This window comes from Macrotis lagotis, chromosome 1 (genome assembly GCF_037893015.1).
Source record: "Macrotis lagotis isolate mMagLag1 chromosome 1, bilby.v1.9.chrom.fasta, whole genome shotgun sequence".
Classification (NCBI taxonomy): domain Eukaryota; kingdom Metazoa; phylum Chordata; class Mammalia; order Peramelemorphia; family Peramelidae; genus Macrotis; species Macrotis lagotis.
In genome coordinates this window covers 331,599,083-331,625,463 of record NC_133658.1, presented here as the reverse complement: position 1 = coordinate 331,625,463, position 26,381 = coordinate 331,599,083, and the positions used below count along the sequence as shown (strand labels likewise).

General features: G+C 35.1%; 1 protein-coding gene across 8 annotated transcripts in view; it reads right to left on the bottom strand.

The window, feature by feature from the left end:
* Nucleotides 1-850: 850 nt before the first annotated feature.
* GGTA1 (glycoprotein alpha-galactosyltransferase 1 (inactive)) overlaps nt 851-26,381 on the bottom strand; it is a 108,784-nt gene continuing 83,253 nt past the window's right edge. For all 8 annotated transcript variants that reach the window (XM_074211679.1, XM_074211672.1, XM_074211678.1 and 5 more), the window contains one exon: nt 851-8,383. In XM_074211679.1, the coding sequence (XP_074067780.1) occupies nt 7,690-8,383 (694 nt within the window). In that variant the 3' untranslated portion in view covers nt 851-7,689. The remainder of the gene's footprint in view (nt 8,384-26,381) is intronic.

Genomic DNA, 26,381 nt, shown 5'->3' with positions numbered 1-26,381 from the left:
AAAAGGAGTAAGTGATCTTCTTGGTTCACATAGTAAGTATATGAGGCTGGATTTGAGCTGAGATCATCCTAAATCCAAATCTGATGCTCTATCTACTACACCACCTAGTTGTAAATCATTTAATTATTCCCTTAAGAATTTGAATTTTAGGGCAACTAGGTGGTGCAGTGGATAGAGCACTGGCCCTGGAGTCAGGAAGACCTGAGTTCAAATCTGGCCTCAGACACTTAATAATTACCTAACTATGTGATCCTGGGCAAGTCACTTAACCCCATTGCCTTGGAAAAACAAAACTAAAAAAAAAAAAAAAGAATTTGGATTTTATGTGATTTGGTGCACAAATCTATAGTATTTATATTACTTCATTGTCTATAGTATCTTTCAGCAAAATATAGTTTTCTTGCTTAGCTCTTTTAATTGGATTTATTTTTACTTTTGCTTTGTCTGAGATCGTGATTGTTAACCCTCTCATTTTTTTAAATCTCTGCTGAAGCATACTAGATTTTTTCCTCCAGTCCCGTATTTTTATGCTGTGTCTCTCTGTTTAAAGTGAATGTATTATTTTTAAAATAGTTGGATCCTGGTTTTTATTTCATTTGGCTTTCCACTGCTTTATGGATGACATTATCCCACTCATATTCATTATTATAACTATTTCTATCCATTCCATTTTACCCTGCTTAGCTTTTTTCTCTCATTTTACCCTGTCCCTCCTCAAGTCTGTTTTGCTTCTGATCACTACCCCCCTTAATCTACCCCCCACTTCTATCAGCCTACTGCCTTTTTCTTATCCCCTTCCCTTTCTTCTTCTATGTTGGGTAAGAAAGATTTCTTACCATCATATCCCCATCTTCCCCTCTGCTGTATAAACTCTTTTGAGTATTTTGTGTAAGATAATTTGCCCTCTTCAACCTCTTCCTCTCCTCTCCTCCCAATGTATCCTTCTTTCTCACCCCTTAATTTTATTTTTTGAAGTCATTCCATCATAGTCAACTCATACCTGTGTCTTTTGTCTATATATACACTCTTTCAAGTTCTTAGAATTTACAAATATCATTTTTCCATCTAAGAATGGAAAGTTTGAACTTATTGAACCCATATGTTTTCTCTTTCTTGCTTTGTTTTAATGTTTCCATGAATTTTTAATTTAAAAATCAAATTTTCTATTCAGCTTTGTTGTTTTCATCAGAAATGGTTTAAACTCCTCTCTTTCATTAAATTTCCATTTTTCCTCCTGAAGGGATTATGCTCAGTTTTGCTGGGTAGGTGATTCTTGGTTGTAGTCTTAGCTCTTCAGTTTCACATTTTAAGCCTTCCAAAATTTTATTGTGTAAGCTACTAATCTTACCTGATCTTGACTATGGGAAGATAATATTTGAATTGTTCCTTTCCTGGTTGCTTGTGTAATATTTTCTCCCTGACCTATGGAATTTGGTTACAATATTCCTGGAATTTTTAATTTTGAGATCTGTTCAAGGAGGTGATGGAAAAATTTTTTCAATTTCTTTTTTATCCTCTGGTTCTAAGATAATAGGACAGTTTTCCTTTGTAAATTCTTGAATGGTGATGTCTAGGTATAATAATTTCACAGTTATCTCTCCTAGATCTGTTTTCTAGATCAATTATTTTTCAAAAGAAAAATTGCATGTTTTCATCTTTTTTTCTTTATTCAGTTTCCACTTGTTTCTTTCTTGATGTCTTAAGAAAATCATTACCTTTCACTTCTTTAATTCTAATTTTTAAGGAATTATTTTCCTCAGTGAATTTTTGTACCTCTTTTTCCATTTGATCAATTTTGGTTGTCAAAAATTCTCTTCAATGGCTTTTTGTGCCTTCTTTTTAATCTGTTGATTCTTTGCATAATTTTCTTCCATCACTGTCATTGCTTTTCCACTTTTTATTCTGCCTCTTACTTGATTTTTAAAATTTTTTTTGAGATTTTCAGGAAATTTTGTTGGATTGCGTCTGATTCTTTTTTCCCCCATTGAGTCTTTGCTTGCAGTTATTTTGACATTATTGTCTTCTCATTTTGTGTTTTGATCTTCCCTGTTACCATTGTAATTTCACTTTTTAAAAAAAATGTGAAGCAATCAGGGTTAAGTGACTTGCCCATGGTCAGAGAATCTGAAGCTTGATTTTAACTCAGATTCTCCAGACTCCTGACTCCTGATGCCACCTAGCTGCTCCACAGTAATTTTCTATGGTCAGTTTTTTATTTTATTGTTTGTTAATTTTTATAGTCTATTTCATACTTATAATTTCATATTAAAATTGGGCTATGCTTATAGTATGGAGGACACACTTTCTTGCTGCTGTGTTTAGTTATTTCTAAAGGATTGGAAGTTTTTGTCTCCTGGCATGATCTTGGCATAATCTAAAAATTGTGATCACTACTCTCTTGCCCTATGTGCTGGTGTTCTTGTTGACCTTGGTACTGTGATCTGGAGTGTGCTCTTCTACAGTCACAAATACCTTGAAATTGAAACCAGGTTCCCTACTCCCATCTGAACAACCACAAGTTCTCTTCTCTGTCCAGGAACTATGACCAGGATCCCTGTTACCGACTGATTCTAATCCCCTGAGACTGTAACTCGAGACTGCATATAGCAATGGTCCTGCACTAGCAAAGGGTCTCCTGTAATTTCTAATCTCTGACCAGTTATGAAACCCCTTTACTCTGTATGGATTGAAAGTGCCAAAAGTTTCTGCAGTCTCTAATGCAAGTCTGCTGCTCTTTTTGTGGTTGGGAGTGGGCTAAACAAGGCAGCTTGCACTGTGCTAGACATTTTCTGCTGATCGTCTATAGTCTTTGACTAGAAAAGAGTTTCTTTTGTAGGTTCTGCCAGCTCAGAATTTGATGTGAAGTGTCATTATAAAGTTGTTTGAAGTGGAATGAGGCATTCAGGTCCTTTATTCCACTATCTTAGCTCCCCAAATTGACACCCATATTTTTTTTCCTTATTGCCTTTTGTAAGTTAATAGGGTTAAGTGACTTGTCCAAGGTTTCATAGGTAATTATTAAGCGTCTGAGGCCACATTTGAACTCAAGTCCTCCAGATTCCAGAACTGGTGCTCTATGGACTGCTGCCCCTGGCACTCATATTTGTAATGGAGGAGTGATTCTAGGTACTCAGTTAGAACATGAAGCTACTCCTTTTTCTGGCAGCAAAAGACAGCTGGATAAATGCCCTTCAATAAGGAAATTAATACAATGGTAGTATGTGAATGAAATGGAATATTATTGTATCTTAGAAAATAATAAATAAGATGAATAGTCATGGAAAGATCTCTTTGAAATAATGAAGTAAAATAAATAGAACCAAGAAAATAATAAACCCAACATTTAAATGGAAAGGAAAAAAAAAGAAACTGCATTTATTACATAATAACCAAAGTTGGCCTCAAAGAAGAAAATAGGACTTTCCTTTCTTCACATCTTTGCAAAGATGGTAGAATATGGGTGTGGAACATTGCATTTAATTACAGACTTATTAGATATGATTAGTTTTGCTGAATTGCTTCCCTCTTCCTTTCCCTTTTATATAAGGGGTGGCTTACTGGGTGGGAGACAGGGAAAGTTTGGGAAATGAAGGTGATGAACAAAAAAATACCAATATCTTTTTTAATTAAAAAAATGTAATTGTCAAGCATTATGTGTAGTAAAGGAAATGGTAGATACAGAAAACTTTCGCTTACAAATAGACAAAAAAGACAATAAGTTATATTTTTTAAAGCACCATCTTATAAGGCATTCATCGTACTTGTTCTAGAAGAGAGAATGACTGTTGTTACTCAATGTCATCTTTACATATGGGGATAATTAGCAATAGAAATGATATTAAAGATGCTTTGCTGTTGTACCCTAAGAATCAAAGAACCTTTCCATTTGGCATGTACCTCAAAATATACTGTCTCTCCCATTACCAGGAAAGCTAGGTGGTATAGTAGAGAGAGCACTGGCCTTAGGCAGGAAGATGGGAGTTGGAATCTGGTCTCAGACACTTGATGTGGGACCTTGGGCAAGTCACTTAACCCTGATAGCCTTACATTCTAGGCTATCTCTATTTGTCCCAATTCATATCTGGGCACTGGACCTAGATGATTCTGGAGGAGAAAGTGAGGCTTGGGGTTTAGTATAGCACCCCCTCACTCAAATCCAATTCACTTACTTGTTATGGCATTACCACCAATATAAAGATCTTCAAGAATGAAGGACAAACATCATCACCTCAAGTCCCAAGAATATTTTATACACAGTGACTAATAAATGCATCTTTCATTCATCTTTTGTTTACTCACTTCCATATATTCTGAGTTCCAATTTTTCATCTAATTTTTGCATTCCACCTATCAATGATTACACAAATCAGAAGAATCCTAAAATGAACTAAACCTCATATTCAATATAGCTAATTTCACCATGAGAATGTCAATATTGTCAATTCTCAGTTCCTTAGGAAAGAGATATATGCACAGTTAATAAACATTTATTAAGATCATACACTAGAATGTTCATTAACAAACCATGAGTGGGGGTGGCTAGGTGGCGCAGTAGATAGAGCACTGGCCCTGGAGTCAGGAGCACCTGAGTTCAAACCCAGCCTCAGACACTTAATAATTACCTAGCTGTGTGGCCTTGGGCAAACCACTTAACCCCATTTACCTTGCAAAAACTAAAAAGAAACCATGAGTGGTTGGACTTTAGAGAAGCATGGACTGATGCTGAGTGAAGGGTGAGTTGATCAACTATGATGTACACAGCTCCTCTCAGCAGTTCAGATATCAAGGAAAACCCAAGAGACCTGCTGTGTGCAATACTATTCATATCCAGAGAAAAACCCACAGAATCTAAATGTTAACTTAAAAAACTGCTTTTATGTTTTTCCTTCTTTCCTATGTCATGGTTTTATTTCTTTCCCCTTAGTTCTAATTCCTCTTACACAAAATGAATAATATGCAAATATTTAAACACAAATGTACATGTACAACTTTTACCAAACTGTTTGCCATCAAGGAAAGGGGACAGGGAAGAAAGAGGTAGAAAAATGTGTAACTCATAAATTTGCAAATGGATGAATGTTGAAAAACAACTATAGTACGCAATTGGAAAAATAAAATAAAATATCAAAAAAAAGTTAGGAGCAAAGAAAGAAAAAAGTATAGGAAAGTAAAACAGAAATCATTAAGGAAAAAAGAAAAAAGAAAAGTGAGCCTAGAGACTATGTACAGAACAAAGATTTTTTAAATAAAATTGTGCTTTTTGTTATTTTAAAAAACCAAACAAAATAAAAAATTTCATATACAATGTGCCAGGTCCTGTGCTAAGCAGCAGATACAAATAAAGGCCAAAAGACAAGGAGCTTACAGTGTAAAAAGAAGCCAAAAGGAGGAAGGTACCCAGCATTGGAACATGAGGAAGACATGCAAGCAGGCAGGAAATGATGACAGGTAAGCCCTGAGCCCCTTCCTTAAATGGAGGTAATGGGAAGAACTCTCTAATATCCACCCTCCATCTACTCCATGGAGGTCCCAGGAGAAGGGTAATTTTTCAGGAAGATAAATCACAGGAATGAAATCCAAGAGCTCAGTTGTGTGAAAAATTTTGAAGTGGCTGACTATGGCATGTAAAATCAATAAACACACTGGTATATTATGAGAAAATAATTTATTTTGCTTTACATCTTAAATGACATTAAAAGTTCTTAAGAGCAATCATTAAAGTTATACTGAATTTGTTCCAATAGGAATTCTAATGACTCTGTCCTTAAAAAAAAGCAAAAGAGAGCTATAATGAACTCCCCTTAAAGTTGCCTCTTAAACCTGATATCAAAACGCTCAATGACACATCATGTTGATGTATGTGTACAGGATGCAGGATGGAAATCTTAGCCCTCCTAAGTCTAGATTTAGTCTAAAATAGATTGACTAATATTGATGGAGATCAAGAGTGCTTTAACTGACAAGTTATCTATTTTTCCCTGTGGGCTCTTAAAATTTTCTTCTTCTTATTATTATTACAAAGAAATTGTTAGGGAGAGGATGCAGTAGAATATTTCTAGTAACTACTGTCACATCAAAGTAGCCCCTTTACAGTAGTTACCGTGAGATATGTAATGACATATAGGCTCTTGAAGAATTTATTTGGATACACAGATACCTTGAGCTAGAACACAAAAGAAAGCTAGGAAAACAAAAAATCAACATACATTCCTTCTCCTGCCTTCTCTGTGAGCTAGTGGTGTAATTACCAATGAAGTCTAAGGACATTTACAGTCACTCTCAATGGATACTGATGTCTTTTTCAAAAATGATAATTATTGGAAAGGTTAACATATCCTATCTGTATTTTATAATTCCATAATAATTCAAATTCATAATAATTCATAATTCAAACATAATTCCTTTTTTTGAAGCCTATATGACTATAGGTGTCTTTTGGTGTCTTTTGCTTCTTTCACATTTGATGCTCATCAATTGTCCAATCCCTTAAAGTGGTCCAAGTAGCACTGGTGGTGATATTTGAATAATAGAGCATTTACATCTTCTTTCTCTACTTCAGAGAATGTCTAGGGTAAAAACTTTAAAGCTTCTTGCCCTCTCCTTCCAAACTCTACTGGTTTGTCTTTCTGTTCTCCCGACCCCTTGTCCTCACCAGGAGTGAGAAAAACCAGAAAGTGGAAAATTGTAGATGGAGCAAGTACAAAACAAGATGATGATATGCCCAGGGAAACACCGGCAAGTTGGAAGATTACTAAGTGGCCCTGTGAATTTGTTCATTGGGATCAAAGAGCCAGAATAATCTTCCTCACTCCTGTAACACAAGTCATTACATACTATTCTTACATCTCTACCAGGTTCAGTGCACCATTGGGATCTAATGTAAAAATGCCATGCCACTTGCCAGACTCTTATTTTACACTTTATGGACCTTTTAGGTCATGCAGATGGTATAATATAATATGTTTAGGAGGTGATCTGCCTCTTGCTGAGAATGTTTTAATACCTAGTTCTGGAAGTGTCATTGAGGTAAAGCTCCTGGGACTCATTATGAAAACTCATCATGTTTGGATAGTTGTAAATCCTAATATTTCTGTAAACTCTGTATTGGAACACATCATTTTCTGATCAGGAAATGACCACAGTCCTCAACTGGGTTCAGGCAACATGTCATTGATAGTCAACTAAGAATTGTAAACTTGGTATGTGTCATAGCCCAAAGTCTTTATAAAGTATTGGCACAGGGCAGACATCACTATCTTCCTTCAGGTAAACTGAAGAAAGTGATATCAAAGTCATGAGGAGACAATCCATGATTTAGATCTTCCTCATCAACCTTTGAATGGCTGAATTCCACTTACAGAATAAGAGTGTTTCTGGCTTTGAATTCTTATGACAATCTCAGTCATATTTCATTAACGTCAATATATTTCCCCATTACCCACAGTAGATTTAAAAAAAATCAGTGTATTTACATCTAATTTCCATAGTTATGAACTTTATCCAGTATCACCCATGCAGAAGTTTAAAAATTACAAAGAAAGAGAGTTTTTGTGAATTTGCTTGAGTGAGGTGATGATTTTTTGTAATTTTTTTTTGGTTTTACTTTTTTTTAAGTGCAACTGCTTTGAGGAATTAGCCAGAATGATAGGAACTCTAATCCAGAAACTTATTACCATCCCATCAAAAGTATCATGAGTTATTTCTAACCACACTATACTCTTTTGACTGCCAAGCAATCTTGACAAGTCTAATGTCTGAGGAGATACCAATATGGTAATCCCAGCAATATTCTGGTGATAAGATTTTTGTGGGTTTATTGAGAAGGAAATACTTGTTTAGATGGCTTTCATCATGCCACTCAGCTTCAATGTCATTTTTCTTATCTTGAAGAATTCCCTTAAAGCATTCCTGGGTAAGGTTCAAAACCCGAAGGGGTGTGCCACCAAAAATGGCTGCATGGTAATAGAAATCTCCCTGACCAAAAGGGATGTATGCAGCAGACTCAGGTCTTCTCTCATAAGTGAACTCACTGGGATCCGCCTTATACCACCATGCTTGGAGTTGAGCAACTGATTCACCCAAAGTCTCTACCCCAAAATTATCCTTGAAGATCTGGTCCACATCCATGCAGAAGAGGAAGTCAACTTCATATTGGATGTGATTTATAATGTGTTCCCCAATGATCTTCATGCGCATCATGCTAATATCCTGCCACCTCTTCTCTCTGTTAATTTCAAACACTTTAAATGTACGAAGGGGACCCAGCTGTATCCAAGGTATCTTAGAGTAGTCATCCACCATGACATAAAAAATTACTCTCTGACCAACCATGAAGTACTTCTCAGCAGATGTCATGAACTCCTCCAAATAGCGATCAAGATATCTGTGAAATAAATCACAAATAAGTCAAGCTATCTCCCTTAACTGATGATAAGTTTTCATGAGAGCCATACTGAGTAATATAAAAATAATAGCAAGCATTTATATGGTATTACATACACATATCCAAATGCTATCTTATTTAGAGCTCTCAACAACTTTTGAAGTAGGTGTTTTTATTAAGCCAATTTTGCACTTTAGGAAACTGAGGCTGACAAAGGTTAAATGATTTATCCATCACACAGCTAATAAGGGTCTGAAACAAGATTTGGACTCAAGTCATTCTGACTTCAAATCGAGTACTATAGCTATTGTACCACCTAGCAGGCATGCATACTCTCTTTCCCATTTTCTCTTATAATTGACAGTATGGTTGGATTTTGAATAGATTGTCTATCTAGGTACCATAATCATTTTTGCCTCCATGACACAGTTTGTCACTGGCAAATTGGAATACCATCAGAAGAGTGACCATGATGACAGGGATTACATCAAAATCTATGCCATTAGAGAATCAAAAGAAGAAATTGTGCATGTCTATTAAAAATTGATGCTCATATTATTTTCTATTATTTTCAATTTATTATGTATTAATGATCAATCAATCCATTATATATTGGTTGATCCCTCATTATATAAGTTTGAATTCCTTTAAATCTGTACCTTCAGTTATCTATTGTGAAATTGTATAATTGAAATTCTGTAGTTTAATTTTTGAGAATTATATCTAATCAGAATCAATATTTGTGAATCAAATTCAGATTTGTTCACATAGATCCTCTTGTGGTAGGATGTTTGTCTACCATGAGACTTTCCAAAAGATGAAAGTCTTGGGATTTTGGTCCGCCTAATGAGTAATTAATGTGAGCAGCTTCATTCAATCAGGACTGAAATATGCCTGTATAAACACAGAGTAAATGTGATAAAAGAGTTGATTTGTCAGAGGCATCCTTAATTACAAAGGAGCCTTGGATACAATTTATTGATATTTCCTAGTTATCCTAACAAATTGATAGTGCTTGGAACTTTGTGCCTCCATTTCTCTTTTTCTTCTCCCAAATTTTCATCATGACCCAGCCTGGAAAAGAGAAAATTTAAAAAGGCAGGTTTCAACTATTAAGTTGAAACTTAATTAAAAAAAACTTCTGAATAATTAGACTTCTCTCAAAAGGGAAAAGTCTACCTCAAGGGGTAGTTTATTCTTTACTGTTAATGAAGGTTTTCAGGGCTTGATGGAATGACCACTTCTAAGGATGCTGCAGAAGTGGTCCTTATAATACTTGGGAGTTTGGATTAGATAACTTTTGAGGTGCCTTCCTATTTGAAATGCTAGGATTCTAATGAATTTATCAGTAACACATTCTAAATAGCTTTTTAAAAATCCATTTTAGATTTCAAATAATTTTACTCACAGTTTTTCTCATTCTACTAGAAGCTATGAGTAGACGTGTCTCATATCCAAGTGCAGTACTCAGTAGAAGCTATAGTAGTACAACTCAGTAGATCATTGGTTTAATATACACATCAGCTCAGAGGCCCCATAATTCTTCTCATAATCATCCTGGAATATAGTCTTTCATATTTGGTCTGAATATAGGGAAGTTATTCTGAGTTCAACATAAGCTCTACTTTTTGATTTCATGTTTAATCTGCATTCATTTACATTGGTTCCACTCCTTATTAGCCATGTAACTGTAAGCAAGTCATAGGTATAGGATTCCAGAGCGGGGTGGGGGAGGATTCTTGGATTGGGTTACCCCTCCCCCACTTTACAGAAGAACCTGAGGTTTAGAAAGAGGAAAACGAGTTGCTCAAGTTCACACAATTTGTGAGGGGCAAAATGGAATTTTAAGTAGTAGAAGGAAAGCAGCATTTAAGGGCAAACTACTTTGCCTCAAGACCCAGCCTGGTCACCTTCTGTGCCTAAATTTCCTTATTTGTAAAAAGACAGGAGAAATCAATGACTTCTGTAATCTTTAGGGTAGCATAGTGCCTAGATTATTGTAGGTAATAAACAATTGTTTATTGATCCACTGAAGGTCCCTTCCAGATTTTTTTAAATAAAATATTTATTTTATTCTGAACTCAAGGAATAAAAATAAACATTTCCATAATACAGTAGAATAGAAAAGAAAAAGATGAATGCATAGGAAACTGCAACTCTATTATCAAGTAACTTTTTTCAGTCACCCCTTCCCCACCCAGAGATGGCTACTATTAGACACACACACACACACACACACACACACACACACACACACACACACACACACACACACAAACACGCGCGCGCGTGTATCTATTTGTAAAATCATTCTACTTCTCAGTTCTTTCTCTGGATACAGAGTGTCTTTCTTCATACCAGCCCCAGTTCACCATTTCTTAACTTTCTGGACCAAGTTCCCTTCCTCTTACCACACTCCCAGTAAATATGATTTTGCTCATTAGAATTTTTATTCTTTCTCCTGGGTCAGGTGGGATTGGGGAAGGAGGGAAAATCTTTGTTTTTGAACTCATAACACCCCAGTGTATTAGACAAGGGTTTGGCAGATAGCAAGCATTTAATAAAAGCTTTCATACAGTCTTCCATTCATTAACTACTGATCACCAGGGGCAAAAAGAATACCAGCTTCTTATCTGAAAATGATGTTTGGGGCTTGGGAGATAGATTTAAGGTATTGGAATGAAAGGATCAAAAGGTCTAAATCTCTCATACCCTAGTCTCCAAAAGGGACAGCTTTTAAAAAAAATAAGAATAATAAAATCCTAGTGATACTAATAATGGTATGATATTATTCTATTATACTAACTTACTACCATTTGTTGTAGATTTCCCAATCAATGGGCATTCACTTTGTTTTTAGTTCTTCCTTACCATACACACACACACAAAAAATAGTTAATTTTCAAGGAGTAAAATTCAAGGACAGAGAAGTCAATAAAGAAACATGAGCATGAACCCAGAATTATTTTCATTAGTAAAACTCAAGAGAAAATGGATATTTGGTAAGCAAACAGATGCTGATAAGTTTACAAAGTAACCTAGGCACTCCAGTGAAGTATTTAAACAAACAATTTCCTAAGAAAAAGAAAAAATATTTAAACAATTATGATTAAAAAGCAGCATGATAACTATAAGGATGGTATTATATCATTAAAGGTTTCAGAAGGCTTTTTAAGAAAAACAAGTAAAAAATGGAGCATCAGAATGAGAGTGGGATAATTCCAAAGTTATACTCTTTTATCTTTGAGAAAGAAGTTCAAATTAAGGTAAACAAACAATAAATATGAGAAATTCAGCTAAAACAAAGGTAGAATTCTGTGATTTGTTGCAGAGGGAAATAAGGAAACAAGGAAGCTAGATACAGAAATGGCTACAACCTAGTAAATGGAAAAATCAATACAATGTAACTGAATGTTGAGAAATGTTGTATAATAATGACTACAATTGTAGAGAACAGATGGGAAAATGCACCTGCATTTTTTGAAAAGATAAGGAAACTATATGTGTGGAAGGTTGAACATATGATCAGATACAGAATCCAGTTTGTTTTGTGGAAATGTTGCTTGTAAAAATCATTGTTATAAAAAAGACTCACAGGTAAGGGTGGGAAGCATATTCAGAAATTAATATTAATAAAAATTAAATGGTAAAAACCAATCATTGTTATCTTTTACATTTTTTATTTTTATTAATTTTTTTAAATTTGGAATTTCAAAGTCCCTCCTTCTTATACCTTCCCCATTAAAAAGGCAAAAAATGTGATATCAATAATACATGTGAAAGTAAATGGTATCTTTACATCTTCTTTAGGCTTATCACTACAGCTTTAGAATTTAAATAATAATGCTACCAGGTGTTCTAGATCTTAGTTTCTTCCTGAAGAACACTGTCAATTCCTTATATTTTTATTTCCCCAAATGTTTTTAACTAATTTGGGGGAAATATATTTGATAACTTCTTGAAATAGATTGTCTAAAGGTATTTTGTTTTTCTACATTCTCTAAGACAACAGTAGTCTTGAGTTTGCTGCATCATGATCTATCAATTATTCCTATCTATTTTTTGGACCTATTTGTTCTCTGATCATTTAGAAAATCCAGTTATTTTTAAGGCTTTATTTATTCCTGCTATGCATTGTGTGCAATTCCATTTGTATAATTCTTAATGTAGGAAATTTGTTTTCAATTAAGTAATATAATAAGCATCTATTAAGTGTCTAATATGTTCCAAGTACCATAGTAGGCACTGATAAAAATATAAAAGACTGTGGTTGCCCTTACGAATCTTACATTGTTCTTTGAAGATGTAACATGCTCAAAACAAGCAAAATAGTAAAAAATATTAAAAGTAATGAGAAGAAACACTAATAGCTAAGCAAATCAATAACATTTGGGCAAAAACTTGAGGGGGAACTATCAATATCAAGAGTGGGAAGCAAAGGGTGGCTAGGTGGCGCAGTGGATAAAGCATTGGCTCTGGAGTCAGGAGTACCTGGGTTCAAATCCGGTCTCAGACACTTAATTACCTAGCTGTGTGGCTTTGGGCAAGCCACTTAACCCCATTGCCTTGCAAAAATGTAAAAAAAAAGAAGAGTGGGAAGCAAAGAGGGAGAGCAATCCATGTATGGGGAATAGCTAGAGTAAAAGGACAAAGATGGGAAAATGGAATGGTATGGAAGTGATTAGCAAACAGGCTAATTTGGTTGGAGCATAGATCATTTGAAGAGAAGTAATATGTAATTGTCCTGGAGAGTAAATTGAAGTCAGATTATGAAGGATTTTCAGTGTCAAAGAGAGGAGTTCATGTTTGCATTTTGTCTAACTAAAGCATTAGGGAACCAATGAAGTTTTCTCATCAAAGGATAAATCTAGTTACACATCCTTTGAGGAATTTCATACTTTGGATAATAGATTGTAGAGATGCAAAATTAGATGTAGGGAGACCACTTAGGAGACAACAGTAATGGTATATATATAAGAAGGGATAAGAATTGGACCAAGATGATTGTGATATGAGTAGAAAGAAAGGTATTGTATTGGTATGAGAGTATGTAGAATCAACAAAACTTGGCAATAGAGTGGCTATGGGAGTGACAGTGACCAGCCAATAATTACTCTTATATTGAAGATCTTAATTACTAAAAGAATGGTGATTCCTTTAATATAAGGAATAAGAAAGCTAGGAGTATGGATTTAGGAGAAAAGATCATTTCAGTTGACTTTCATGTTGACTTTCAGATGGGAATATCAAAAAGATATTTAGAGATTCAGAGCACAAATTCAGGATGTGGTTTGAAAATATAGATATGGTAGTCTTTTGCATAAATTCGATAAGCATCTCAAGCACCTACTATGTACCAGACATTTTTCTAAAAGTTTGGGATACAAAAACATAGTTCCTCTGTCCTTAAAGAACTTTCAGTTCAATGTCAAGGGAGGAAGGAGGAACAAAACACAAACAAATATATGTGAAGCAAGATATATACAGAATAAATGGAAAATAATTAAAAGAAGAAAAACACTGGCACTAAGTGGGGGGGGATTGGAGAAGGCTTTCTCTAGAAGGTGGAATTTTAGATGGGAGCTAAAGGAAGCCAACAAAATTAGTTGTCAGAGAAGAGAAGGGAGTGTAGTTCAGTCATGGGGGATAGACAGAGAAAATGCCTGAAGAAAAAAAAAGTGAAGTCTTGAAGAGCCAAGGAGGCCAATGTCACTAGATCAAAGAGGGATAAGTTGGGGTGTAAGGTGTAGGAAGACTGGAAAGGTAGGAGAGGAAAAGATTATAAAAGGCTCTGAATGGCAAAGAGTATTCTGTATTTTATCCCAGAGGCAATAGGAAACACTGGAGTTTATTGAGTAGGTGACAAAATCAGACTTGCATTTTAGAAAAATCATTTCAGTAATTGAATGGAGGATGGATTGGAATAGGAAAAGACTTGAGGCAGGCAGACCCACCAGCAGGGTATCACAATAATCTAGTCATAAGGTTATTGAAGGTCTCTGGGGGAACAGGGGAGTGTCAGGACAGAAGAGGGCATATTCTACAAAGATTACAAAGATGAAAATGACAGACCTTGGTAATATCTTGGATGAGGGGAGGTGTGAGATAGTGAGGAGTCCAGGATGACTCTATGTTGTGAGTCTGAAAGGACTAGGAGGATGTTGTTGCCCTCTACAGTAAACAGGGAAAATAAGCAGGGAGAGTATAGAGGAAAAGTTTTAGATATGTTGAATTTAAGGTCTACTGGAAATTCAGTTCAAGATATTGGAAGTGTAATATTGAAAATCAGCAGAGAGACTAGGTCAGGAAAGATAGGTTTGGGAATGATCAGTACGGAGGTGATAATTAAATTCATGGGACTTGATACTATCACCAAGTAAAGGAGTATAGAGAGAAAAGGACTCAGGACACAATTTAGGGAGATACAGCACTGGAGAGAAAATTAGTAGAGCTTACACAGAGAAGTGAAACCAGGATGGTATCCTGGGGTATGTAGGAGCATCAGGGTTAGGGAATAGATGATGGGAGATGATACTAACTGAGGTGGTTTAATATCTGGAATTGGTGAAGAGGGTGGGGTTCATTAGAGATGGCCTCAATTTTTCAATCTGTGAAGGAGGTGACAGTTCCAGCTGAGAAGAAGCAGTCAAGACAGATAGGAAGTGATGATGTAGTTATATAAGTGTGAGAAAAGTGCTATTTTCACAGGGAAAATATAAAATGATTGGCATTTAGCAGTGGTGACCCAATAAGATTTGATAAACAAATCTTTAGTGGAACTAGACAGTATAGTTGTGGACAATTCAGTGACATTGACTAAATGGGTGGAGGAGGCAGATAGTGGTGAGATAATGGAACACCTGACAAAAGGGATTAAAGAGTCATTGACAAAGTAATGTTTAACTGGTTAACTAAAGGATTGAAATTTTTGAAAGGAGGAAGTGAGGCCAGAGTTAGAGTTGGTAAGCCAGGAAAACAAAGAAGGGTAAAATGATTACAGGTTGTGGGAGATTGGGGGTAAAGCAACAGGAAGGCTAGAAAAACAAAAGTAATGAAGAATTTCATTATATGTATTGTAGGGGCAGAATAACTCAGGGACTTGGTAGTGGTTCTACAAAGTTTAAATGAATACCTGAAAAAATAAGAATAAGAAAATGTGTTCTCTTTTGACAAAATGATTAAAGATAAGTATAACAATTATAAAATGCAAATGTGCTAAACTCACCCAATAAAAACAAGGCTTACAGAAAACATTTCATTCAGAAAGCTCTAAACAGATTTCAGGATTAAAAGATAGTTTAAAATTTTTCACTGTATCACCAAATCATGAAAAAGAGAGGTGAATTAAAGATATAAAGGACATTTATATGCTATGCAAAGGTGTGAGGAATGTAGGACATTGTTGGTCTTCACCCAGTGTGTGTGTGGGGGGGATCCCTTTGAAATCCATTACAAAGGGGGAAATGAACCCAGCTAATCACAAAACTGGGAGAGTTTTCTTAATCCCATTCCAAAGATGACAGACCAAAGATCAGAAGAAACTAGTCCTTAACTGATCAAGAGTGATGTAGAAATCTGAGTTTGGGCAATTAGGTAATTGAATATCATCCCACACACCCCCTGTGACTATTTGGGTTCATCAGCATATCATGCATCCTATAATGGGAGGAACCATATTACAGACATGTCATGGGATGGGCAGACTTAGATTGTAACTCAAACTCTGAGAGTCTATGAAAATCCAAGAGGGAGGGGAAAGAGTTTCTGAAGACTATAAATTACGTGATGTTCAAATACTACCTTGTGTCTCATGTTAAGTAAGGCACCTGTATCAGTATCATGTGAGGTTTGTGAACAAAATCTACAATTTTCTCTCACTCTATCAGGTTTTTCTTTTATTCATTTATAACAAAGGGTTTATGCAAAATTAAAGTCTATTAACTTAAATGCATATATACCTAATATTTCTATGGCAAAATTAATTAAGATTCAAAGCTTTTCAAGAAACAGTTTTTAGGGGCGGCTAGGTGGCGTAGTGGATAAAGCACCGGCCTTGGAGTCAGGAGTACCTGGGTTCAAATCAGGTCTCAGACACTTAATAATTACCTAGCTGTGTGGCCTTGGGCGAGGCACTTAACCCCATTTGCCTTGCAAAAAAACTAAAAAAACAAAAAAAAGAAACAGTTTTTAAAAAAGGTAAAGGTTTCAGTACCAACTAATAAGCAATAATAAATTCAAAAAAAAAAGATAGCCAAAAGGGAAAAATCACAGAACTGAAAGAAATATGAAACAAATTAAGACTTCACAAATGCTTGGCGAGAATTTAATGGGACAATTAAAGAATACACTTTAATTTCTATTGTTCATACAACTTAAAAAATATATCAGGTTCTGAGTCAAAAAGAAGGTATGGGCAAATATAGGAAAAACAATGTATGCATTTCATTAACAGACTAATGCAAAAAACAAACAACAAAAGCAAAATTATGCCTTGTAATAAAGAATGATGCAATGAATAAAAGTTGTAGAGCCCATAGAATTTTGATTGTTTACTATTTAGTGACTGAGGAAAAAATGAAATTATTTTACAGGATGATAGACTAAAGCAAAGAAAATTGCACTACAAATAATTAATATAAAATATGTGAGATGAAGCCAAGGCAATTTACAGGAACAAATAGCCTCAAAAGTTTTTGTCTGTAAGAAAGAAAATTAACAAGTTGAGTCTTTCCACAACTAAAAACTTTAGAAAAGAAAAGGAATGAGCAGCAAAATCCTGATCCAATACTAAGAACTAATGTTATTATATTGTCAGAGTTAAAGGTAATAATTGTCCTTTCTAATAATCAAAAATCAAATGATTTTTTCAGGGGAATATACTTTCCCTAGTAGCTTTTCAGCAGTGTGTTAAGAACTGTATGTTTAATAAATAAAATGTTTCAATATATTTTAAAAAACATAATTTAGGAAACAAATAAGCCAAAAGAATAGAGAAAAGAGATAACTAAGATTAGAGTAGAATTTAATACAATTGAACATACTTTAAAAATTGAATGCCAAATCATTCTAAGAGTTATGCACTTGCAAAAACTTAAAACCTGATAAACAATTAAGTATAGTAAAGAGAAAAATTAGAAATAGAAAATCTATCAAAGGGTTTTAAAAATCAAGAAAATTATCAGAGATTACTCTATTGAGCTTTGTTAATTAAATGGAGAATTTAAAGGAAACAGTTATTGTTGCTTGAGAAATTGGTATTACCAATAAAGATTGAAAACTCTCATTGAAATACTTTGAAACTCTTTAGTGAAATAACTATTAGCCCTGGAGTTGAAATAGCTCAGGATTTATTTCATAAGCCTGCAAAATTCAGATTAAAACAAAGGACTAAGGGTGGCTAGGTGGAGAAGTGGATAGAGCACCAGCCCTGGAGTCAGGAGGACCTAAATTCTAATTCTCAGACACTTAATGATTACCTGAGTGGCCTTGGGCAAGCCACTTAACCCCATGGCCTTGCAAAAAAAAAAAAAAAACCAAAAACCTAAATTAAAAAAAAAAGACTGGGCAAGGTGCTGGAGGGAAAGTAAGAGGGAATGAGGCAGGAGACTAGATTGAGAATGGAGTGAGACCAGGGACATGGAGGGGAGGTCTTAAGCTTGAGGACAGGCTGAAAAACAAAGCTTTAGGGGAGACTCTCTGAGAATAAGGGACTTTAGTTCTCCATCAGCCTAGGCCAGGAACACATGGTTCTAGGTTAGAGAGAGTTAGAGGGAGAGAGACAGAGAGACAGAGAGACAGAGAGACAGAGACAGAAAGAATACAAGAGAATGGCATTTGTGTTTCCCTTTCACCCCGGAATTATCTGCCTCAGTATTACTGAGGAATAGAAAATTCACCAATACAATCTTTCATTAAATGAATCCATGGCAACAAAAAGTATTCAGAGTAAAAATATGCAAATTGTTAATAAGAGGAGAATTAAAGACTATCTGATCAAATCTTTAGATTCAGATTAAAGCCCTTGATAAAGTATAAAAGTCATTTATGTTATAAACATTTAAAAATATAAGTTTAGAAGGGCTTTGCCACATTATGATAGATACAGGGTGTCTCAAAAAAGTTTTAGTGCAGTTTCAAGCCCTTAAAAGTTATAAATTTTTAAAATTTAAAGTCAAACTAAATCTTGGAGATACCCTGTATTTGAAACCATTAATTAATACCATATACAATGAAGAAACAAACACTAAGAAAATATTCAAGAGAGGCTAAAAAAGGCAGATCTATTCTCACCATTCTTATTAATTTTGGTAATGGACATAATCTATTGCAAAACATTATCAAGATAATCTCATTTAAGATTTGAAATATGGTTGATATTGCAGGGCTATGGGGAAACAGGTACTCATTCATTTTAAGCTAGTTTGTATTTTGAAGTAAACATTTCAGAAAGCAATATAGTGATGTTTAATGAGTCAAAAATGGATTATACCATTAACCTATGAAATCCATTGTTAGGACTTTATCTCTCAAAAATTCATAAGAAAAATAGAGATCTATCTATATGAAAATATCCACAGCTTTTCTATTTATATTATCAAAAAATTGGAGACAACATTTATATTCAACAATAGGTAATTTTTTGAGTGGGATGGGGTGGAGGGTGGGAACTAGACCTTTGATTCAGTGGTACAGTTAAGTTCTGGTGAATAAACCACCAATGTTAATGACAAACAACTGCTCAGCAATTTATACATTTAGAAAGTTGCCTAGAGGCACTAGAGGTTAAGATAACTTGATCATGTTATAAATAGTATTTTACAAAGGGAGCACTTGAACACAGGTCTTCCTGACTCTAAGGTTAGTTCTCAACTCACAATGCTATGTAGCTCTGAGTTAAATGAATTATGTTATATTAATGGAACAGAATAGCACCCTGCTATGAAAATGAAAAATATGAAGTACATGGGGAAGATGGTATTCAAGGTGATACAGAAGAAATCAGCAGCATCAGAACAGAATACACATAGACTGCAATCATATACGTTTTTAAATAAAATGACCAAAGGTGGGAGAATTTTTTAGTCACATCTGGAAGGGTACATCATATCAGTTTGTGGTTCTCAAGTCTGGGTACTATATTTTAGGGAAGATACTGAAAAATCTTAAGAGTTCCTATTGGATGACTAAAGGGTCACAAAATGAGTCTTTATGAGGATCAAATGAAGGAATTTGGAATTTTTAACTTAGAGAAGAAAAGACAAGAACAGGAGGGAGAGACACAATGTCCCATGGAAGAGGGATTGAGATTTGCTTTGCAGAAAGAACTGAAAACAATGAATAGATATCATGGAGAAATGTACTTAGTTTTGCTATAGGTAAAATCTTTCTGATCAAAGGATTGTTTTTAGAGGTTGACTCTTTCTTTTACATGGAGATTTTACAGATAGATAGACAGAGAGATAGATAGATAAAAGAAACCATCTAGTTCAATTTCTTCATTTCATTTTTTATTTTGAATTTAATGAGCACCAATTAAATAGAATATTTCTATATAGAAAGCTGTACAGAAAAAGAGTATTGCACAAATGAAAATATCTATCATGTAAAACTTGCTTTTTTTTCATGAAGTCAATATCTACCAGTTAAAAGAAATGATAAGTGCTGATGAAAGGTAGTGAAGTGTACTTGTTATATGTGTACTTGAAAAATTTAGCCTTGCAAATAAAATGGTAGGATTCCCTTGACTTAGTTTCCCTATTGTATTATCTTTCTTAAAATGAAAAATTTTCTACCTGGTTCATTCTGAGATTAGCTATGATACTCAGTAAATAACATGAAATTTTTGCTTTATGACTGATTGTTCCAAAATAAAGACTAGATATGATGCTAACCTGGAATCAAAGTTAAGAAGGTTTAAGTCATGCCAGTTACTCCTCTTGAAAGGTTAGCCCTGCTATTGATATAGCTATATCCCTTCTTCCTTTCATTAGCAAAATTCTATAACAAGGAGAGGTAAACAGTAAAATTTTTATTTATACATGATGAATCCTGTTGTAATACTAACCATCACAGAATTATTAAAATAGGATGCAATATAAAAGAACTTACTGGGTTTTTTTCAGATTTATAAATAAATTTATTACATAAAACCTTGGGGGTTTTTTTTTAACAATTTTCAGTTTTTACTGGAAACAATTAGAAATTTTAGCAAAGTTGCAGGATATAAAAGAAACCCTCATAAATCCTCAACTTTTCGATATATGACTAGCAAGATACAGCAGGAAGAGCTAGAAAGAGAAATCCCATTCAAAGTAACCTCAGACAATATAAAATACCTGGGAGTCTATTTTCCAAGTCAGATTCAGAAACTTTTTGAAAACAATTATAAAACACTTTTCACACAAATTAAATCAGATTTAAATAACTGGGCAAACATCAACTGCTCATTGATAGGTAGAGCTAATATAATAAAAATGACAATTCTACCAAAACTAAACTACCTGTTTAGTGCCATATCAATCAAAATTACAAAAAATTACTTTAATGAGTTAGAAAAAGTTGTAAGTAAATTCATATGGAGAAATAAAAAGTCAAGAATTTCCAGGGATTTAATGAAAAAAAGTACAAAAGAAGGGGGCTTAGCCCTACTGATCTAAAATTATATTATAAAGCATCAGTCATCAAAACTGTTTGGTATTGGCTAAGAAATAGTGGTGGACCAGTGGAATAGACTAGGTGCAATAGCAAGAAATGATTATAGTAATCTGCTGTTTGATAAACCCGAAGAGTTCAGCTATTGGGATAAAAATTCTGTCAGGCCACCAGAATAAAAACTCTCTCTTTGATAAAAACTGCTGGGATAATTGGAAGTTAGTATGGAAGAAACTTAGATTAGACCAACACCTCACACCCTTTACCAAGATAAGATCCAAATGGTTACAGGACATAGACATAAAAAACAATACTACAAGCAAATTAGAAGATCAAGGACTAGTCTACCTGTCAGATCTATGGAAAGGGGAACAGTTTATGACTAAGGAAGAGTTGGAGAACATCACTAAAAACCAATTAGATGATTTCAATTACATTAAATTAAAAAGGTTTTGCACAGATAAAACCAATATAATCAAGATCAAAAGAAAAGTAGTAAATTGGGAAACAATCTTTACAACCAATGATTCTGACAAAGGACTCATTTCTAAAATATACAGAGAACTGAGTCATATTTTTAAAACAAAAAGCCATTCCCCAATTGACAAATGGTCAAAGGATATGCAAAGGCAATTTACAGATGAGGAGATCAAAGCAATCCATAGCCATATGAAAAAATGCTCTAAATCATTAATTATTAGAGAAATGCAAATTAAAGCTTTGCTGAGGTACCACCTCACACCTCTCAGATTGGCCAGTATGACCAGGAAGGATAATGATCATTGTTGGAAGGGATGTGGGAAATCTGGCACACTATTACACTGTTGGTGGAGCTGTGAATTCATCCAACCCTTCTGGAGAGCTATTTGGAACTATGCCCAAAGGGCAACAAAAATGTGCATACCCTTTGACCCAGCAATACCACTACTGGGTCTATACCCTGAAGAGATGAGGAAAAAGGGTAAAAACATTACTTGTACAAAAATATTTATAGCAGCCATGTTTGTGGTGGCAAAGAATTGGAAATCCAGTAAATGTCCTTCAGTTGGGGAATGATTTAGCAAACTGTGGTATATGTATGTCATGGAACACTATCGTTCTATTAGAAACCAGGAAGGACAGGATTTCAGGGAAACCTGGAGGGATTTGCATGAACTGATGCTGAGTGAGATGAGCAGAACCAGAAAAACACTGTACACCCTAACAGCAACATGGGAGTGATGTTCAACCTTGAAGGACTTGCTCATTCCATCAGCGCAACAATTGGGAACAATTTTAGGTTGTCTGCAAAGGAGAGTACCATCTGTATCCAGATAAGGAGCTATGGAGTTTGAACAAAGTACAAGGACTATTCCCTTTAATTGGGGGGGGGGACCCAGATGTCTTATTGTTTGATCTGGTTACCTCTGAGAATTCTGTTCTCTTTAAGGATATGATTTCTCTCTCATCACACCCAATTTGGATCAAGGTACAACCTGGAAACAAAGTAAAGACTGACGGAGTGCTATCTGTGGGGTGGGGTGGGGGGAGGGAAGCAAGATTTGGGGAAAATTGTAAAACTCAAATATTATCGTTAATAAAAATTAAAAAAAAAGACTGACAATTTGTTTTCTGTGGGGGGAGGGAAGTAAGATTAGGGGAAAATTGTAAAACTCAAAATAAATAAAATTTTTAATAAAAAACAGCAATGTTCAGTTTTTCCCCCTCAGAATACTTGTGTCATGTAAAATAGTTTGATATAGTACTTTTCATGGTACAAGATCTTTTTTTCTCATAAATTCTAAGATTCTTCTATTTGTTTCTCCCTTTGCTCAAGTAAGGGTGATAAGAAAGAAAATCAAATGAATAAAATTTTAATTCCACTACAAGTCAATTCTGAAAATCAGGACAAAATATCTGAATGATGCTGCACCTTTTTAAAGGAAGTTATCACTTCAGGCCTTTTCATCTCAAAACATGCTCAAAGAACAGAAAAAAGAAATCTATGAGAATCTTTTAGTTTGTTTGCTAAGCCAAACAGATTTGATGATGATGATATTGATGTTTTTGCCCTTTGTTTTGCAAAGAAGACCAGGACATCAGGGAGGTGATACCATGACAAACATGTGAATTACATTTGAATGAGGGGATGCTGCTCTAAGTTACCAGTCTCCCTTTCTCCTCCAGAGTCATCTGGGTTCAATACCCAGATTATGACTCAGAAAAACTGGGGATAGCACTGGATGTGAGGCAACCAGGGTTAAGTCACTTGCCCAAGATCATACAGCAAGTAAGTATCAAGAGTCTGAGGCCGAATTAGAACTTCAGACCTTCTGACTCCAAGGCCAGTGCTCTATCCACTGTGACATCTATCTGCCCTAGCCAATATCAATGACAACATACTTATTTACTATCAAATAGCTTTCATACCATTCAAGACAATGATCTAAATAAAGAAAAATTAAATCCATTAGTGGACATTAATCTTTGGGAATTTTGAAATCTAGAAAAAACTGTGTAACTGTAGGGACTTTGAAAAAAATACTAATTTTGTTGGTCAAAAACATTGATCACAGGGGCAGCTAGGTGGCACAGTGGTTAGAGCACAGGCTCTGGAGTCAGGAGTACCTAAGTTCAAATCCGGCCTCAGACATCTACTAATTACCTAGCTGTGTGGCCTTGGGCAGCCATTTAACCCCATTTGCCTTGCAAAAACCAAAACCAAAACAAACCCCAAAACTCCCCCCAAAAAACATTCATCATGTGGAAAATGAATTAACCTCCTACCTGAATCTTGATTATTTTGTTATTAACATACACTGTTATGTTTCTAGGACAGTTAAAGAATTTGATAATACTACAGGTCAGCTGTTACATCAAGACAATTCATCACATACAACAAGCATATTTCACAGCTACAAACCGTCACTGAAAAAAATGCATTGATCAGTTTGAACCATGTCAAATAAACTATAGACATAGAACATTCACAACATAAATAGTATTAGCACTTTCTTTTCAAGTCTAATTCAAAACAGGTAAAATTCGTGAGTTACTATTTCAAGATGTAAGAAGTGGTAGAACTTGGCTACTGGACATTTTGAAGGAAGGGTTCTGTAGTATATCCTCATGGCTCAGGCTCCAAATCTGAGGGGGAGCGGAGGCAGTCAAAGTCCCAGGGATCCTGACTGCTTCATGGCGAAGGCATGCTGCAATAAGAGGCCCCACACCCAGGCAAGGAATGTCCAGTGAAGGGGTGAGAGATGGGGCAAGGTAGGAAACAGGGGATGCTCCCACCCAGGAAGGGGAGCAAAGGGAAGGGACTGGAGCTGCTGGCAGTTCTTGCCCCCAAGCTGTCTAGGGCAGCAAAAGTTACTGCTCTTTTCTCCATACCTTCCTCCTCCCTGCTCCTTCTCATATCACTCCCTCTCTCACCTACTCACACACACACATATGCAAGCACACTCACCCAGAATGGCAGTGGCACCAACACAACAGCTGATATCTTCACATACAGGGAAAGAGAGCCTGTTTTGTTTTTCTATTCTGAAGTTGTAGTCACTAATAATTAACTATTCATGTGTAAAACTTGATTCATAAATTTTCTCAATCTTTCTGGATGACTTAAGGATAATGTATCATCAAAGGAATGATAAGAAAACTAGGAAAAAGATGTGATGTGACAAATGGAATTGTATTAGTAAACTACTCTGAGAAAAAGCAAGATTAGAATGTTTTTTCCTAAAAAATGAAGATAAAGATACATATAGAATTGGCTTTCAAATGTGGCTACTAAGAATAATAACAAAAAGACAAGTTAAAAAGTTATCTTCATTAAGTTTGAACTGGGTGTAACTACATGAAAATCAAATTTAAGATCATCCTTCCACAAATGCCTTGGAATAAGACCTATTTGAAGATTTCCATGAGAAAATGTTTCCAAGTATCAGAGAGCTATATGGGGCAGCTAAGACCCAAGGTAACATAAATTGATTAAATGTCATTTAATTTGCAATCTGACTTACCTACAGAATCTGTTTGAGTTTGTTCAATGTTATGTGATTGAAGGAAGCATGGGATTATGAAGGTCTTTAAAAAATAAAACAAAAACTTTTTATACTTGTGACCATATGTGTTCTTTCAATGTCTGGTAAATCTCTCTGCACTGTGTAATTTACTTGTTTCCTGGTGCAAATCTAAATCCTCTGACTTAAAGCCGAAAATACTTAACCAACTTGATCCTCTGTGGACAGCCACCAGCCTGGTCTCTATCAGTCCTTAAAGGAACTGTAGCAAACTTTTGATAAGATGAACAGTGAAGGAGATGCCTCCACTGACTCAAATTATTTTAAACCTTAATCTAGTTATTTGCTTTTGTAATTGCACTTCCTCTAGTATAGGAATGTTGGGCTTAAAGCCCAAAAGGGGAGGAATGGTGGAAAAACCTTATGGCATTGTTTAAGTCTAGCCCTACAGAAACCAGATATGTATTGCTTAGAGACCCGAACAATTTATTGCTTAGCATAGGACCCTGAGTTATGCCAACCCAAGAAAACCTCAGGGGTCCCAAAGACCTATGTTTGAAAGTGCCAGTTAATTTCTGGTTTCCTGGGAAGGACATTTTAATTGATTTTAATTAATGTTATATGTCTTATTTGGAAAATTTACTATGTATTAACCAGAAAGCAATGAGAATACATATATAATGAGCAACTTTTAGAGGTTTAGGGGAAGCAAGCCACCTATTTCAGGTCTTCCCTTGGCTGGATGCCTTGATAAGCAGTCCCTTCATAAAGTATTTCAGAATTTTTGATCCCAGTGAACAGTAATAAATTCAACATGTTAGGCAACTTGCATTTATTAAAGGTATCCTGCTTGTCTGTTTATCACTGAACTTCTACACTTTTCTGCACCTTACAAAAACACTTCAATGACCTCTTTTTTTCTGGCAACATTATGCTTAGCTTCTCTCTCCCCCTCAAATCCTACCTCCCCAAATTAAAAAAAGAAACACAAACTCAAATCTTCTATCAGCACAGTCAAACAAAAACAAAACAAAGCAAAACAAACCCAAACCCCCAAAATCAGACATTTCCCATGTCCAAGAAGGAAGTTCTCATTCTGTAACTCAAGTCCATCACCCTTCTGTCAGGAGGTAGAGATAGTATGTTCTATCACTTGCTGGTAAATAAACATCTGTAGTTACACAAAGCCATTCCTTTTACAAGTGGAAACTGAGACCCAAAGAAAAGAGGTGTCTGCAAGTGGCAGAATCTTGATTAAAACCAAGCACGGCCTTGTGATTCCCAAGAATGGCTCATTCCACTATACAAAGCTGAAACATGGAGGCTTTCAAAGTAAATTAGTC